The following is a 17,082-nucleotide window of genomic DNA, read 5'->3' on the forward strand; positions in this document are numbered from 1 at the left end:
CCCCATTTTTATAACGGTTATAAATGGCAGAGAATGAGGAACTTTGAAAAGATCCTCAAACTGTATCTATTGAACAACCTTCGACACAACCTAATCTGTTTGATAAGCAATTATATATTATTATGACCAACACCCTAGTGAAATACTGACAAAGAATGACCTTAGACATGAACCAGATGCTAGCCTAGCACCTTGACTTGTTCAATAAAACAATGTAATAATTTCTATAGAAAATCTTCTATCAGATACAGGATATGCCATGTATATAACAAAAACAATGTTTACACTGCATAAAACCTTGAATAGAAGCCAAATCCTGCTCACTTATCAACTTGTATCATCTTCTAGATATTCTCTGGCTTAAAGAATGGTGTGGATTTACAGTTTTTTCTGTCTTTTGCTTCATACACTAAGCTTAAGATATGTTGTTGATGGATACAATTATCAGCTTAATATACGTTTGTTTATGATAGACCATGATTAGACAGATGATATATTGTCAATGGACATTGGTCGATTGGGGTAGCCACATTCAAGTTTAAACCCTACCATATTCTATAGGTGTCTGTCCCCAGTTACGAGCCTGTATTTCAGTGGTTGTTTTTTGTGGCTGTATATAATATTTATTTTTTTTCGTTTATTGTTTTGAACATAAATCCGTCTTAAGTTTTCTCTTTGAAACTTGTCTCATTAGCAATCATACCACATCTTCTACCTTTTTTGTGTATATATCAATCCAATGTCAATGATCAGCCTCCTACATGTAGACAAACAAATGTTTTATTAATCATCACTTCTCTCCATATCTTTTCATAAAGCTTTTACACCATGATTGCTAGGAGATAAAAATTCAGGCACATTATTCTTATGCCATGTATACAGAACTGTACTATAAACTGTGCATCTAGGTTTTATGCTAAAGTCAGACTGCAAGCTCTTTTCACAAAAATTTTACAAATCAAATTTGTAATAATTATACTGGAATTTGTATGACTTGCAAGTACTTTTACTGTATGATTTTTTTGTGAAATGTACAGAAAAATGAGGATATCTTCCTGCTGATATAAACCGATTATAAGAAACTCTTTGAACCCAACCAAATATCTGTATTTTTATGCTTTCAATTATATTTTTTGAAGTGGATATGGTAATATAGAGATGAATTGAATAATTGTTGTGATTGGAAAGTACATACTTGATCAGGCTCTGGAGGAAATGATTAACCATAAAGAAAAGTGCAGTTGTTTGATGGGTTAAATGATGGGATGACTGTGAGATGAACATACAAACATCTACAGTACAATCACACTTACCAGAAATATAATTTATAGTGGCAGTAATATTTACACCAGGTCATATAGCACCCCCTAAAAAGGGCCAATACAGGTTTTGAGATCAGAACGTAGACAGCCCTTTCCACTGCTATTGTCTGACTACTTGAAAGTAATGACAATGCTTTTAAATAACCTGCATATCTTCGAGTAGGTACTTAACTGTGCTTTTTGCACTACCACCGAAAATTTGGGATACTACATTATCAATAATAGATTTAATCAGGAAGTGAAATTACATTTTCAGAAAATGAACAGGGTTTGTTATCTTAAATTTGAAGATCACCTCAAAAGGTCTAGTGGGACATAAAGATTTGGTTAGGGAAATATTGATAACTGTCTTACAGTGGGAGACTTAGCAAGCTATAAACAATTTTCCCACCATTTTCTTCTATAAATACCTGTACCATCTCATGAGTATGCTCTTGATTTTTCCAAGAGTTCCATTGCCATTTGTATTTTTTGTCTGTTTTTATTGACTCTTTTTGAATTAACCTTGGAGTTCTGTATTTTTGTTACTACTTTGTTAACGATTCGGCTTATACCTGTATTCAATGTTATCAATATCAAAACATTCTTTTTTATAGGTCGAATAAACTTCCTTGTTGACAATGACCTAGTTTCGCTCTCTATGGAATGTTCAGACAATGGTGTCCGTTTTTTAAATGAACTATAACGGACTACTTTTCCCTTAACTACTGTTGTAGGCCAAAAGGTTGATTATGATTATACTGTATATTTTCACACAGTTTGTGGGTACTTGGAATTTGTTTCCTGTTTCGTGATCACAATAGAAAAAAAAAATTAACAGAAATTATGAATAGTAACGAAAATTTTGACATCCCTCGTTTAAGAAGGACTAGACCAATTAAAAGGAAAAGACCATCTATATTGGACATGGACTGTAAGTTAAATCAATCATTTTATTCGATGGTATTGTATGATCTATCAGACTTTTGTTGTACTTTGATCTTTAATGGCCCATGTTAGTATATGGTGTTGTAATCCATTATGGGGAAAACCCAAGCTGATTTCTGTACTGAGTGATTTATTTACTCTCAGGTTTTTATAACATCTGCAACAGCTTGATGAATTTAGCTTATTTCTAATGCACACACATGCAGTTGTTAAATACACAATGTTTCACACTTTATACCAGATTTTGTCCTTCTCAGTGTTTATTGATCCCTATGTTACTTCCTTACCAAAACTTGTTACAGTTTTCCTGGGTCAACGCCTAATTGCAGGTGACTTTCACATCCTTTAACATTGACACAAAAACTAGATGAACCTGCCTGAGGATGCTGAGTGGGATTGCAACTTAACTTTTTATAAAAAATAGATATATACATGTAGTTTGATGTTCATGCTGCAGCAAATGTTGTTCTCAGAAAACTAAATGCTTTCAAAATTTCATTCTTAAGAAAGTTCCAAATGTTTCTCTGAAAATTTCATGCTTTATAAAAAAAACTCCCAAGTTCCTCTTGGAAAATGTTTAGTTCTTCTGCTGATTATGAATAACATATATTTTGTTGTTCTAAAATTAAAATCACAATAAATATCCTTATATCCTTTTCTGATGCTTTATACATCCTGTTGTGTACATGTATCTGGAATGTCTCAACTACTGACATTTGAAATCATTGGCTTGTTCCTATAACATGTATAATGTACCTGATATATGTAATGCTGCATTGGAAGAACACTCTGATGCAGTTGGTTGTTTTTAACTTAGCTACATAGGCACCTAAAAGTCCTAAAACCCTGATACAGATTGGTTTTTACCCACACAACTGGAGCACTTGCAGCAGGTCAACTACTTTTAGGAAGGGCCTATCAGTATTCTGTTCTAGCTTAAATATTTCAGACCATCATGTTTTATAAATGATGGTGAACATACTGAATTGAATTTTTTTAACCCTGTTTCGTATACATTTGTATATGTATCTGTATATATCAGTCTTTATACTTTTAACAACTCATGTGAATTATATATTTGAAATCTCACCAGAAAAAAGATACCAAATGATAATATAAAAAATCTGTTGTTTAAAAATATCATATCATTTCTAAAATAAAAGTTCTAATTTTACTTAATGACTTTAACTTAGTTTTATTCTAAAAATAAAGAAAATGTTTTGCAATGTCTGTCAGACATAAATGACTTTAAACTTTATTGAGATAAAAGAAGAATTGAATGGCACCTTCTGTCTGATTATGTAATTGTGAGACTTCCTATGAGGTAAATTGTTTCCAAGTCAAATTGAGCTGCACCGTTGATTGATGAGATTGTGTAAAACAAACCATAACAACAAATACTAGTAGTGAAGTTCTCATTCTCCACTAACCATCAATGTTTATGTGTATTGGATTTTCTGTGACCATCACCAATTCTTTCCATTGGATTTTCTGTGACCATCACCAATTCTTTCCATTGGATTTTCTGTGACCATCACCAATTCTTTCCATTGGATTTTCTGTGACCATCATTAATTCTTTCCATAGGATTTTCTGTGACCATCACCAATTCTTTCCATTGGATTTTCTGTCACCATCACCGATTCTTTCCATTGGATTTTCTGTGACCATCACCAATTCTTTCCATTGGATTTTCCATTGACCATCACCAATTCTTTCCATTGGATTGCCATTGACCATCACCAATTCTTTCCATTGGATTTTCTGTGAACATCACCAATTCTTTCCATTGGATTTCGATTGACCATTATCAATTCTTTCCATTGGATTTCCATTGACCATCATCAATTCTTTCCATTGGATTTTCTGTGACCATCACCAATTCTTTCCATTGGATTTCGATTGACCATTATCAGCTCTTTCCATGGATTTCCATTGACCATCACCAACTCTTTTCATTGCAAACAAAACAAGTGCTCCTTACCAATTTTACACATGAATAGAGACAGTTTCAGAGCCTAACTATAGAGTTCCTCAGGTCAATTAGACATCAAGAACTCTATATATAAGTATACTTCATATAATAGAGACAGTTTCAGACCCTTACTATAGAGGTCCTAAGGTCAATTAGACATCAAGAACAATCATATGTTTTGTGAGATTGCTGTAGCTAACATTATACTGCAGCTTGCTGTGTTCCATTCATTAAAAAGTCATTTGCATTAAATTAAGATGGACACCACATCTGTATCATTACTTGTTTACTTAATAATCATGTTATAATAATTAACATTTTTGGGGGCATTATGCTATTTGTTATGTTCATATGCATTCACCCTCTTTACAAAATGGGAGGTATTAATGTTCATGTCTTAAATAAATACATAACTAACAAAAATATGCAGCCCACAATCAGTTTAAGTTGACCAACAGATTTCAAAATAAAAACTATTTATCTGTGGCATGATGTTGTTTAAAAGCTATTTTTTGGGGCCCTTTGTAGCTTGCTGTTCCGTGTGAGCCATAACTCCGTGTTGATGACTGTACTTTGACCTATAATGGTTTACTTTTACAAATTGTGACTTGGATAGAGAGGTATCTCATTGGCACTCATACCAAATCTTCTTATAATTATAGTTTTACAACTATGTGGGTTATTCGACTCTTGACTTGATTTAATATTGCTGCTATCTTCTAATGGTGTTAGATGTCAACCAATCTGTTCAATTTGACTGAAAAGGGTGGGAAGGAGACTAAACTACTTAGAATCCTTGTGTGCAATACATCACCAGTATTTGAAATCTAATTCTAAGAAGAGACATTAATTAATTTCTAGAGACTGTCAGCATTTAATTGTTGACAAGATATTTTATGTTCCAATAAAACTACTTTTCCTGGAAGTGAAGTCCAGTTCATCCAGTGTAGCACTGGATATTTTCCAATAGTGTTTAGTTGTTCGCCATACAAACAATGTAGAGCAGTAGTCATTCTTCATACATGATAAGGCTGAGGAGCACTTGTGTACTTGTTATACCCATTTATACAAACATGTACAAGATAGGGGTCAGAATGTTTGAATTGAAGATGCAAGTTTCTCAAAAGATCATTTTATTGGTAACTTTTGTAGGGTATTATTATAATTAAGATTAAAATGTTGTGATAATCATAATGAATATTATTACCCGTAGTGTCTATTGTTAAAGGCTGTATAATTGCCTTCTTGTTTTCTTTTGATTGTTTTTGTCATTGGGTTGCTGTCTTGTCGACATAGACCTATATTGTCTTGAATATGTATATAACTGTGTCAAGGCTTTTGAAACATAATTCACTTTGAGGGGACTTTAATGTTATATATGCATCTTAAATTTGTTTGAACATCTAACATGCATTATATAACCACTGAAATCATCAATACTACAAGATTAGTCTAATGTGTTGACTTTATCTTTTATGTGGTCACAGAGCTTAGGGAATGTCTGAACCATAAACTGATCTATTATCTGTATTAGCTTTGAGTAATATGTACTATTAACTTACAAAGTTCACATGACATCCTGGTCAAATTTCCCAAATACACTTTTTTTTGGTAAATCCAAAAGCATTATTGATTGAGTTTAATGGAAGTTTTGTGATGGCATGCTTATAGGCATTGTCTGACATCTTCTTAACAAGTTCACCATGCAATACAACAAGTACAAAGGATTTTGTACTTTCTAAAGATTATACTGTAAATTCTATTTCAGATTTTTATTACAGATAAAACAGATCTAAATATACTCTGTCACAATCTAATTTTAGTTGTAAAGTGATTTGATAAGCTTCCAAATTGTTGAGATTAAGTGGTTCATTCTTCTTTTTCAGCTGGTTCTTTTGTGGCCTTAACCTTACTAAATAAACCAGCAACAGGAGGGGGAGCAGTACAAGCTAGTGATCAACCACCAGGAGGTGTCACACGGAGAGTAACAGCACCACTTCCTGTTGATGTATGTATCATTGATGAAACAGAAAATAGAAGTTGATGTATTTTGGTCTCTTCCTTATTTGAATTCCAAGAAGATATTACATAAAAACCAAAGTTACTTACAAAGAAATTATATTTATGTTCTCCTGTATCTAACTGTTAGAATAAGCATACTTTTGGTCAGTTCTTTGAATACATCTTAAAAAAAACCTTGCAAAAGCCTTAGTAGGGATTTTAAGTCTGATCTGTGTGTTTAGAGTAAACATCACACTGATCATAGTACTAACTTTATATAGGAGTCAATAATTGATCTAGAGTTATATAAGTGTCTTCAACTTTCTAGAGGGGTTCATAGAAAGATATAAGTGTTGGAAGAAAACAGCCCCCACTCTGCATGTTAATGAGTCTTAATAGCCCTTTTATTAATTTTTATAGAGGGGTCCATAGAATTATCTATGAGTGTTTGAAAAACACCCCACAATGCATGTTAATGAGCCTTTAGCAGTAGTATTGATAGTCTATAGGTGTCTATAAAATGATGTACCCCGGTTTATAAGTGTTAGGAGAATTCCACAAACTCTGCATGTTAGGGGTCGATAAATGACCTTTTGTAGATGCATGTTTAAGAGCATTTGAGCCAATGATATTAATGTCCGTCCTGGAGGGGTCTAAAGATGAACAGTTGTTAAACAAGATATCTGGTTTGAAAAAGAAAAAGAAATTTCCAGTGGCAGTTGAATTTATGTGCCCCTTTTCTTCTCAATAAAAAAAGTAATAAAATCAACTTTAATTCAATTTTACCAATATTTTCATCCAAATGCCCTTTTTACAAGGAACGAATATAGCAGCAACAAAGATTCACATAAAACAAGCCAGTACAAAACATATGAATCTATTTTAGTTCTGTTATCATGTATTTAATCAAGAAAATAAGGTTGTTGAATTCAAGCAATGTGCTGCTGTTATTTCAATAATATAAAGAGAATAGTTAGTAGTGCATGTTATGTAATACAATTTATGTATTGTTGCACACACACATATACATACACAACAACCTCAGGGACGATAATTATGATTCATATTAATATGATTTTTTTCTGTCAATTTCTTTTTAACTGTTTAGCATATGACATTTAAAGATTTATACAATATATTTATAAACCTGTTTTATCGAAAACTAGTCTGTTTACATCGTTGTGAACTTTACTTTAATTCAAAAGATGGATTGAATTTCAACATAAAAAATATATTAGTGATTTTGTTCATGTTGTTAGATTTATAAGATAAAAATACTCCAACTGAGGATAAGCTGTTTTTTATGACAGCTTCGTGTCTCAAGTTTTAAAAGTTTAAGAATTGACAATAAAGTGATGACATGGTTTATTTATGAAAATATGAGTGTACTGTGAACTTAGATTTCTAACATCTAAAAAATGAACTTAAATCATTTCATTTCATTTATGCCACTGGAAAACTAATTGTGTTTTGAATAAAATTAGTAATCTTGTTTTACTGATCATATAGGTTTAATGTATATGCCAAAAATAAGAGGGGGGTGGGGGGTTGTTATTTCATTCAGACACTACTATTGGTGTTCTTCATCTTCCTAAAGGAGAAAGTTGAAGAGTTCAAATATTACAACAAAACTAACAAATATAGGTTTAATACTTTTGTTCATCAAAATTCATTACAAAAAGTTGAGTAATTGCACATTTTAAATAGTAAACAAGCAGATAAAGATTTAACTTGAATTTTAATGAATAATTTCAGTGTTTTATAGTATTTAAATGTTTAAAATAAAATTTCAAATTCCCACAGAATTTTCCCAAGGTAAGAAGATAACCTGCTTCCAACCTGTCTTAAACTTGATGTCTAGGGGCAATACACCAAAAAGATAAACATGTATTTAGGTTTAAATTAGTACATGGAACAGATTCCTGCAGTATTATCACAAAATATGTAAACAAATTATGTACCGTATATATGCACTTTATTTGGCTGGTGTATTGCCTTTAGATGCAAGGCATAAATAAAACAAACTTTGACAGTTCTTGAATTTAACAGGGCATACATTCTGGTGAGGTCTATCTTGTTCAGATTCAAATGTCATTTGAAACTGTAGCACTGCAATCTTTTTTCAAAGATATTCACAGTTCTACATTATTTTATACAGACCTGCATGAATAAGAAATACTTAATTTTCAGAACTGCATGTACGAATTAACAAAGACTAATTTCCTTTGTTTCATTGTTTTTCTAATGCTCAATCTTAACCAGTATCTACTCTTTATTCTAAATTTTTTGTTATTCACAACTTTATAGAAGTTACTTTTCTATTGGCTAATATACTGGTCACATGACTATCTGTGTCTTTCATATGTCAGAATTAAAAACATTTTACTATATAGAGTAGACTCTCAAGCAAACATTATAGATAAAGTAAGCAATTGTTGGTTAAAATAAAGTCTGAATGTTTATGGCAATAATGTTGGCTATAGTAAATTATAAATAGAAAAATGATGTTTGTATATGCAAGGGCAATCCAGTTTTTACTGCAAACTTTAGCAATTGGTAAGTGATTTGGTGAGAATATAAAAGTTTTAAGAAAGAATGGAATTTATACGTTGCTGTTTTTCATATGGATTGTTGCTTTCAAATTTGCACACAGTGCTGAAATCTTTCTAGAACTTATCAAGTTTCCATTAAAATGACATCAATCTTTTTGGTTAATGTAGTTTAAAATCCTTTCAGATCACGTTGTCATACTGCTAATTGTTTTCTAAAGATATATATGGCCAGTTTGTGAAAGTATTTCTTGAAGACTTGACTTTAATAGATTATATCACCTTATATGACCATTGTCCAAGGACAAATGTAATGGACCTTCACTTATTCTACTGTTATCCAAATTTATTCCGAATCTGATTATTCATGTACTAAGAATTGACATTTTGATGTGTTTGTGGTCTTTGTGGTCTATTACATTTACATACTCTCTTCACTTTGAGATGACATGTACAAGAAGTTAAGTCTGGATGCCTGGAAAATCTTAATATGGATTGGGCCGATTTTCTCTGACACTCAACGGAATGATTGAATTATGCGACACTTGATTTTGGTTGTAATTAGATTGATAAAACACATTAACTTATAGAGTACAAAGTCAGCAGTTAATTCTCTGTTAATAAATCCAATCTTTCAAGTGTTAACATTTTCCAAGTGAAATGTTATTGTTGCTTTTGCTTATGTTAATACTATTAAATACAATAAAACTGAATATAATGTAAAATCAGTAAACTCTTATAACAACAGCAGCTAATGCTTAATAATGGAAAGTTGGGTGCTTAAAGTATAAGCTAAAATGATATTCAGAGACAGAAGCTTGTGATAGCTTAAGTTCCTTGTTGACAGGGATAAATATATGAATCTTTCATTACTAATTGGAAACTTTATAAACTTGAATTACTTGTTCACAGGAAATTATAAATAACCTAAAATGTTGATTTAGTATCTGATAACTTAAGTTGTTGTTTGATTTTTACACTTGATATAAATAAGGAGTGTGGTATGATTGCAATGAGACGACTACTTTTCAGGGTCCAAATGACGTGGATGTTAGCTACTATAGGTCTCTCTACAACCTTCAACAATGAGCAAAACAAGTAGCATACAATCAGCTATATGTCAAATTATTCAAACCAATGGGCTTTTTGATGACATAGCAATTAACAATTTAATCATGTTTAAAATAGCAGCTAAAATAATAGATAAAGGGACTCTGGTAGTGAGACACAACCTAACAGTACAATTCTATAAACCAGAAATGCATTGAGAGATTAAATGCTGCTGAAAGCAAAGGACTATTCTGATAAACATCTATTCACATTCTGTAAAAAAGTTACTGTGTATATACCAGACATTGTAACAAAATGTTCATATCATTGTTAATTAATAATCGGTAGAAATCTGACATGGTTTATACATGTTTTGATCTTATTTATCATCAGACCTATACATTTATCTACGTCATAGTATGGTTGGTCAAAGAAAAGACATCTTATACTTTCTATTTTTATTCGCACACAATAATTCCTATTTCCATATCAGTATTTCATCTTATTCAAAGTATCAAGTTGGTAATAAAACAGTTATTAAAGCTACTGTGGAATACATATGTACATTGGTCATACATTCTGTGAATTTATTTTTATTTGATTAGTGCTCCGTTCATTGTTTTAACTTGGACATATGAATTATACATTCTAGATTCTAACATTATATATTTACAGTAGGTTTTCATTTTACATTGCACAATACAGGTCTTTCTATTGGGTTAATTACATGTCACATGATGTTATTAAATGGCTTTCATATTGCATGAAAGCTGGTTACTGTTGTGATTTGAATAAAAGGAGATGCGGGGCATACACCAATAAGACGAAGAACCCAATGACAGAAAACACTAATGGCATCTATATAAAAAATTTAACTGATTTAATAATATTTATTTTTTAAAATGATTTTTCATAATATTTATTTGTTTACCTATAAAGAAATATGTTAACATATGGATATTAAAAAATGATAATTGATTACCTATTAATAAAAAAACATATTATATGTCATAAAATTAAGCTTCATTTTGTAGTAGCACATGTTCATTATTTATGCAGTTATATACATCAAGATGAGTCTTGGCACAGATTAATGTGAACCATTAAGAAAGGAAGTTTACATATTTTTTTTTTGGTGACGATTCATATTGACGGCATGCTACATGGACTGGTAACCATCTGTGCAATACAATGTAATTTATCAAGTCAACAGAGAAAAAACTTTCCATCATTGATCATTATCTTTTACAAATTTTGAGTTTATTTGTAAACAATTTTATGAATATTATTGATTTATAAATTTTGTTCTTCTTTCAGGACCGTAAATCCAAAGAATTAGCCTTATCTAAATTATCAGAGTTAAAGAGATATTATGACTTGGCTTTAGAAGATCTACAGGTAGTATAAGCAGTTTATTTGGTATTTCTACATCATAATTTAAGTAGTTTGGTACATGTTTTTCTTGGACAGTAAGGTATAGAAAAAGAATCCATAGAATACAGTAGACCAATACGTTTCAGTCTTGAACCATACTTTAGATTAATCAATCAGTCTGTCTGTCCATCCCATGAATAGTTTTTGTCTCATCTTTCTCAGGAACTATTTTACAAGGATTTCTGAAATTTGGTTTCAGGATTTATGAGTCAGCTATACCGTTTGATGCGTTTTCAGATTCATCAGGCAACAACTTTCTGTTTGCGGAACACTTAAATCATTTTACCTGTGACATCCAAGTTGAGAATTTTTGCTACATTTTTCTCATGAATTACATGACCATGATTTCTGAAATTTGGTTTCAAGGTTTATATAAGTCTGCTATACCGTGAGATTTGTTTTCAGATTCATCACTCAAGCAACTTCCTCTTTACCATCAAGTATTTTGGCAGGGGTATCATCAGTGAGCAGTAGCTCACAATTTCACTTGTTTTATTTTAAAAATCAAAGATATTTTTGTGTTTTATATTTTGCACTTGCAGACAAGTTTGTGATTGTCATTTAAATGTTTTGTGTTTTTTTATTTACAGCAAATTAAAAAAGAATATAACAGAAATCCATCAGCCAAATTAGGATCACAGATAGTAGACAAAGAAAAGACAGTCAAGAAATTAGAAGAGCAGTTAAAGGTTCTTACTCCTTCTGTTACTTCTCTGTCCCATGTAAGTCCGTTCTCATAGAGAGCATGACTCGCATGGTGAGATACCCTTCCTACTACATAGTGCTTATATTTGTGGTAGAAAAACATAAAACAATCTCCAAAATAGAGGCAATGGTCGTTGTAGTTATAGATAAATCTGAAGACCATGGAGTTGAATATCATGGGGAAAAAAATGAAATAATGATGCAGTTGAAAGCAATCAACCTACAGGATGAGTGAAAAATTTCATACTAAGGATAATCTTTCCAAAACTAGAAGAAATCTACATTTGTACATCTACCGAATCTCGTGACATCAAGGATTTTAAAATTATTGAATCAAGTTTTCATTCATCTGGAATTAAGGATGTCTGCTGGTCATGTTTTTGAATTCTTGTCATATTTTCGATTTTCTCAGGTTTTATCCATCCAAATGTATTAAATTTTTTTTTACACGACACCCCACTTTTGTCTTCATAAATCTGTTCAATAGATCATTTCAGATTTAGTGATCCGGCGGCATGAAATCCTTGTTATTTTTTCTTGGTTTAAAGGGTAAAAAACAATTCCAATGTTAACAAATAGTAAAGTCTGAAGAAAACCCTTTTCCCGCCATTTTCTAAATGTCTCGTATTTTGAAAACTACACACGAGACTAATGATTTTATTACTTTATTTTGTTTAAATATCAAAGTTGTTTTCATTTTAAGCAACCACATGAAATCCTTGTTATTTTAAATTAGAGCAGCAGACATCCTTAAGTGACAATATTCTGTATAAAGTATGGTATAGGAATACAGGAGAAAAAAATACTTGGCCAAGGAGATTATTGCCTCTATTTTGGAGATCTAGTTAAAAGAAAATATATTATAATAAGAATAGTGTTGATGGAAATTCCTCATAAATTAAAAAAAAAAAGCTTTGGTTAAACCAAAAATTCAGCACTATGCAGTGATTGGCTGCAAATCCCAGTATTCAGTGACTGAACATAGTTTACTGTCACAAGTAACCTAATATATACATTCACCTTTACACAATGCATGGCTTCTATTTGGAAAAAATGGAAGATATTGAATAAAACAGTTACTGTGTATTCATTATTATTTGTTGGACACTAATTTTTGTGGGTACAGGTGACCCACAAATTTAAATGTTCAACAAATTTCCAATGTCATATATGCTTGTATGCAGATATTGGTACAACCAAAAAAATCAAGTATCCGTGAAATTGCAAGTTTTTCTGAATCCACGAAAATTGATACCCACGAAAGTAAATGAATCCACAGTATTCTTTGTTTTATAAATGTATATGTCGTGTACAAATTTCAATTTTGTACAGGTTATAACATGTACAAAAATATTGTACATGTTATAAATTGTACAATGCCAAAATACAAGTTATAACATGTACAAAATATTGCTTAAAAATGAATTTAACCTGTACAAAATTTTAAAATAATAATGTAATAAAACATATTTTCATTTTCAAATTTTGTACAAGTTAAAACCAATTTTAAGCAATATTTTGTACATGTTTAACATGTATGAGGTACTTTTGTACATGTTATAACTTGTATTTTTGCATTGTACACATTATTACATGTACAAAAATTTTGTACATGTTATATATAACCTGTACAGAATCGCAACTTGTACACAACATATATATGGTATTTATGAAACCTGTGATATATAGGTAGCATAATCTTTCCCATGTAAATATCCATGTCCACATTTAGAGGATGCATGTTCACCAAACCACTACTGTTTTTACCTTTGGTTTAAGATTTACAATAGATTGATCATGCAAATTTATATTTGAACTATTTTTATATTTTTTTTAATGTATTTTGATAGTTGAATTAGGGTTTCATAATTACTGGGTTCATTCTGCTACCACAAACACTTCTTAAATTTTGGTGAAGTCTTACAAAGTTCAGCTATTCAGATAACTTGCATGGCTGTAAAAGTTAAATTTATAGTAAATGCTCTTGGGATTTCAATTTGCTAATGCATTATGGGAAATATTTTCAAAAGTGTACACCAAAGCGTTGTGATTGGTTAAAATCATCTAAAACAATTGAAAAACAACCATTGACATGACTTTATTTTTATTTTGGGGTATGAACAGTGTAAACTTCCTAAAGACCTTTAGATTCTAAAACGGTCATTTCATTCCCTGTGAAAACTCTAGAATATCGGAAAAACTATGGACTTGTAAGACAATAGGGGAACTCTATACCTTTTTTCAATCAAAATTGCAAAATTTTAGACATGTAGATATAAACCTCATGCATGAATACCACACTATGTCCAGACTTTCCAGACTTATAGCATTCACACTCAAAAACATAATTTATAAATCCCTTTTGCTCCAAAATTATATTTTAAATGGTTAAGAAAACATAGTTGTAATTTTATATATGTAAAATGTTCAAGTTTTAGAAACTAGAATTAAAGTAAGTCTTAAAAAAAGAGGGATGTGGTATTATTGCCAATGAGACAACTCTCCACCAGAGACAAATGACATAGAGGTTTACAACTATAAGTCACTGTACAGCCTCTTCAACAATGGGCAAAATCAAAAAAAAATTTAAGAAAGAAAGAAGACACAAACTTTAGATTTGAAAGTAAGAGGAACATACTTTATAAGGCTTAAGAGGGCAGAATGATATTTTATTGAAGTACTTAAGAAAAATCATGAACCGTGCATATATACCTATATACATTTGTTTGTATTTGTATTTGACTTTGAACAATAAAAACACTTTTTTTTGTTTCAGGTTCAGCATTCAGATTCGGCCCCAGAGTTAGGCCAGCTTGATCCACAGCCAGTCTCTTCATGGGTAAATATCCAAAATATTTTGTTCCTTTTTCAATGATGAAATCTATTTATTGTATGGTTTATAGGTTTTCACATGCTTTATATATTTGCCATTAGTGTTTTTTTTGTCTTTCAAATTAAATATGTTATTTATTCAACAATTTTTTTGTTATCTGTTATATGTATTGATGAAATGGATGAAATTATAATATTTTTTTTATTTTAATCTGTTTAACCCTTTCTTCCGTTTTATGACCTTTTATCATCTTTATCTTTTTTGTTGATAGTAAAGATGATATTTAGAGTCATGAGGGACTTATCCTTATTAAGATTGTACTTATTTTAATGACAGCAATGAAATGAAACTTTTATTTTTAAAGTACATTTGATATAATTTAATCCTGATTTAATGTTGTACAAAAAACCTGTTGATTTAACATTGTTTATCCCTTAGCTTCCTAGTGGACCCCTTCATGTTAAACAAAGGTCCACGCCAGCTTCTTTTAACAATAAGCCAAATCTTGGAGTATCAAGATCAATGTCCGATGCTGGCACTCGCAGAGCGAAACTACAATTACCACGCCATCACTATAGCATCAAATCAGCTGATATAAGCCCGGAGGTAATCTCCCCTTGTCTTGCTCACTAGTTTATTGCACTAACTCCGTGACAGATCCAGTCAGTTCCATTAGCACAATACATTTTTAAGTCGATTTCCACATAAATTTTTCAAACAGTGTTAAAATATTATTTTTTCCAAAATTTGAGTTTGAGGCCAAACCTGAAAATATATTTGTATTCAATAAAAGATGATATGTTTTGCTCTCTGATATTTTGTTAAAAATGATTTTGTTTTTGATGTTTTATTGAATTGATATGATTTTTAAAAGATGAAGATTAAGACTCACTTGAGTCATACTTCAGTTACACCATGGTAGAACTATTCTGGCCTAATAAAGAGTATAAACTATTCAAAAATGTGGTGATGAAGTACCCATCCTTTAAACCTGCCCTTGCACACAACTTTCTGTTGCATGCACATCCTATAAATAAAGTATAAAAAAAGATAAAGAAAAAACAACCAAAAAACATCTTAGAAATGTATTGTCTGATTAAAGGGAATCAAATATGAGACATAAAATTTCGTACTCTTCATCAGTTCTTTTTGTGACATAAGATCTATGGCTTTCCTATTGAAGCGGTTACAAGAAACCTTCAAGCTTACTGGCCTCAAAATTATTTTTCACATCTATATGGCTTTAACTCTTCTTTAAGATACTTTTTAGTGGTCCTACTACCTTTCACTGGCCTATGCAGGCAGAATTCTGTTATACGTGTTGAACACTTATGTCTATGAAGCTATATTTACAACTTTTAGTAATATTCTCAGTAAATAACTACTGTCAAGATATTCAAATATAACAGCTTTATAAGAATGCAACAAAGAGTACGTTATTAGTATTTTATACACAACCATCTAATTCTTTAATCAAGGGATGAACAACCTGTCAAATTTGCCTTTTTAGAATCTAAAGGACTATGGGTAATATCATTGTTCGTACACCAAAATGAAAATAACATTACATCATTGATTGAATTGCTATTGTTTATCACATTTTAATCAATCACAACATTTTGGTGTACGCTTTTGGAAATATTACCCAGAATTCATTAGATTCTGAAACATCCAATTCCTGGGTATCTGCTAAATACAAATAAGAATTCTGGATCTGTCACACTCGTTAATTGCACGGCATACATCATCGACAACAAACTAGATTTAACCACGACTTAAAACCAGTTTAGTTTCTTTGAAAATATTTTGTTTACATCATTGAGATATTTTGAGGAACATGAAATTTGAGAGTTATTTTCTGTTTATTGAAGAGTTATTTTCTGTTTATTTAAGAGTTATTTTCTGTTCATTTGAGAGTTTAGTTGCCATAACAAATGCAGGATGCTTTTCTTTTAATTTGAAAACATATTTCATCAATTATTGAATTTTGAAAAGCATGAGGAAATATTTTGTAGAAAGCATGTTAAACAAATGAGCATATATATTCTTAAGTATTTTAATGCATTAGCAATAAAAAAAAGCTAATTAATATTTGAAAATTACATAACTGGATGTAGATGTGTCCTCAATTAAGATTCCAAAATTGAACTTTTGACATTGAAAGGCAACTTTTTTCACATGTTACTACTGTTGCCTTTATTTAAGCTTTTTTTTTATGATTTAAAAAAAAGATATATTTTTTACATATTCATATAAATATGTAAGCCCCTTCATTTATACACTGAT

At 30.8% G+C, this 17,082-nt stretch overlaps 1 protein-coding gene across 7 annotated transcripts in view; it reads left to right on the plus strand.

Annotated features, from left to right (window-relative positions):
• The window catches only part of LOC143079060 (rho guanine nucleotide exchange factor 11-like), a 102,627-nt gene that overhangs the window by 38,308 nt on the left and 47,237 nt on the right, over positions 1 to 17,082 (plus strand). For 3 of the 7 annotated variants that reach the window (XM_076254206.1, XM_076254213.1, XM_076254210.1), the window contains 5 exons: positions 6,111 to 6,232; positions 11,142 to 11,222; positions 11,849 to 11,980; positions 14,740 to 14,802; positions 15,235 to 15,402. In XM_076254206.1, coding sequence (XP_076110321.1) covers positions 6,111 to 6,232; positions 11,142 to 11,222; positions 11,849 to 11,980; positions 14,740 to 14,802; positions 15,235 to 15,402 — 566 coding nt within the window. The remainder of the gene's footprint in view (positions 1 to 6,110; positions 6,233 to 11,141; positions 11,223 to 11,848; positions 11,981 to 14,739; positions 14,803 to 15,234; positions 15,403 to 17,082) is intronic. The other 4 variants (XM_076254208.1, XM_076254212.1, XM_076254211.1 and 1 more) reach the window with 2 other exon arrangements.

Source organism: Mytilus galloprovincialis, chromosome 6 (assembly GCF_965363235.1).
Source record: "Mytilus galloprovincialis chromosome 6, xbMytGall1.hap1.1, whole genome shotgun sequence".
Lineage (NCBI taxonomy): Eukaryota > Metazoa > Mollusca > Bivalvia > Mytilida > Mytilidae > Mytilus > Mytilus galloprovincialis.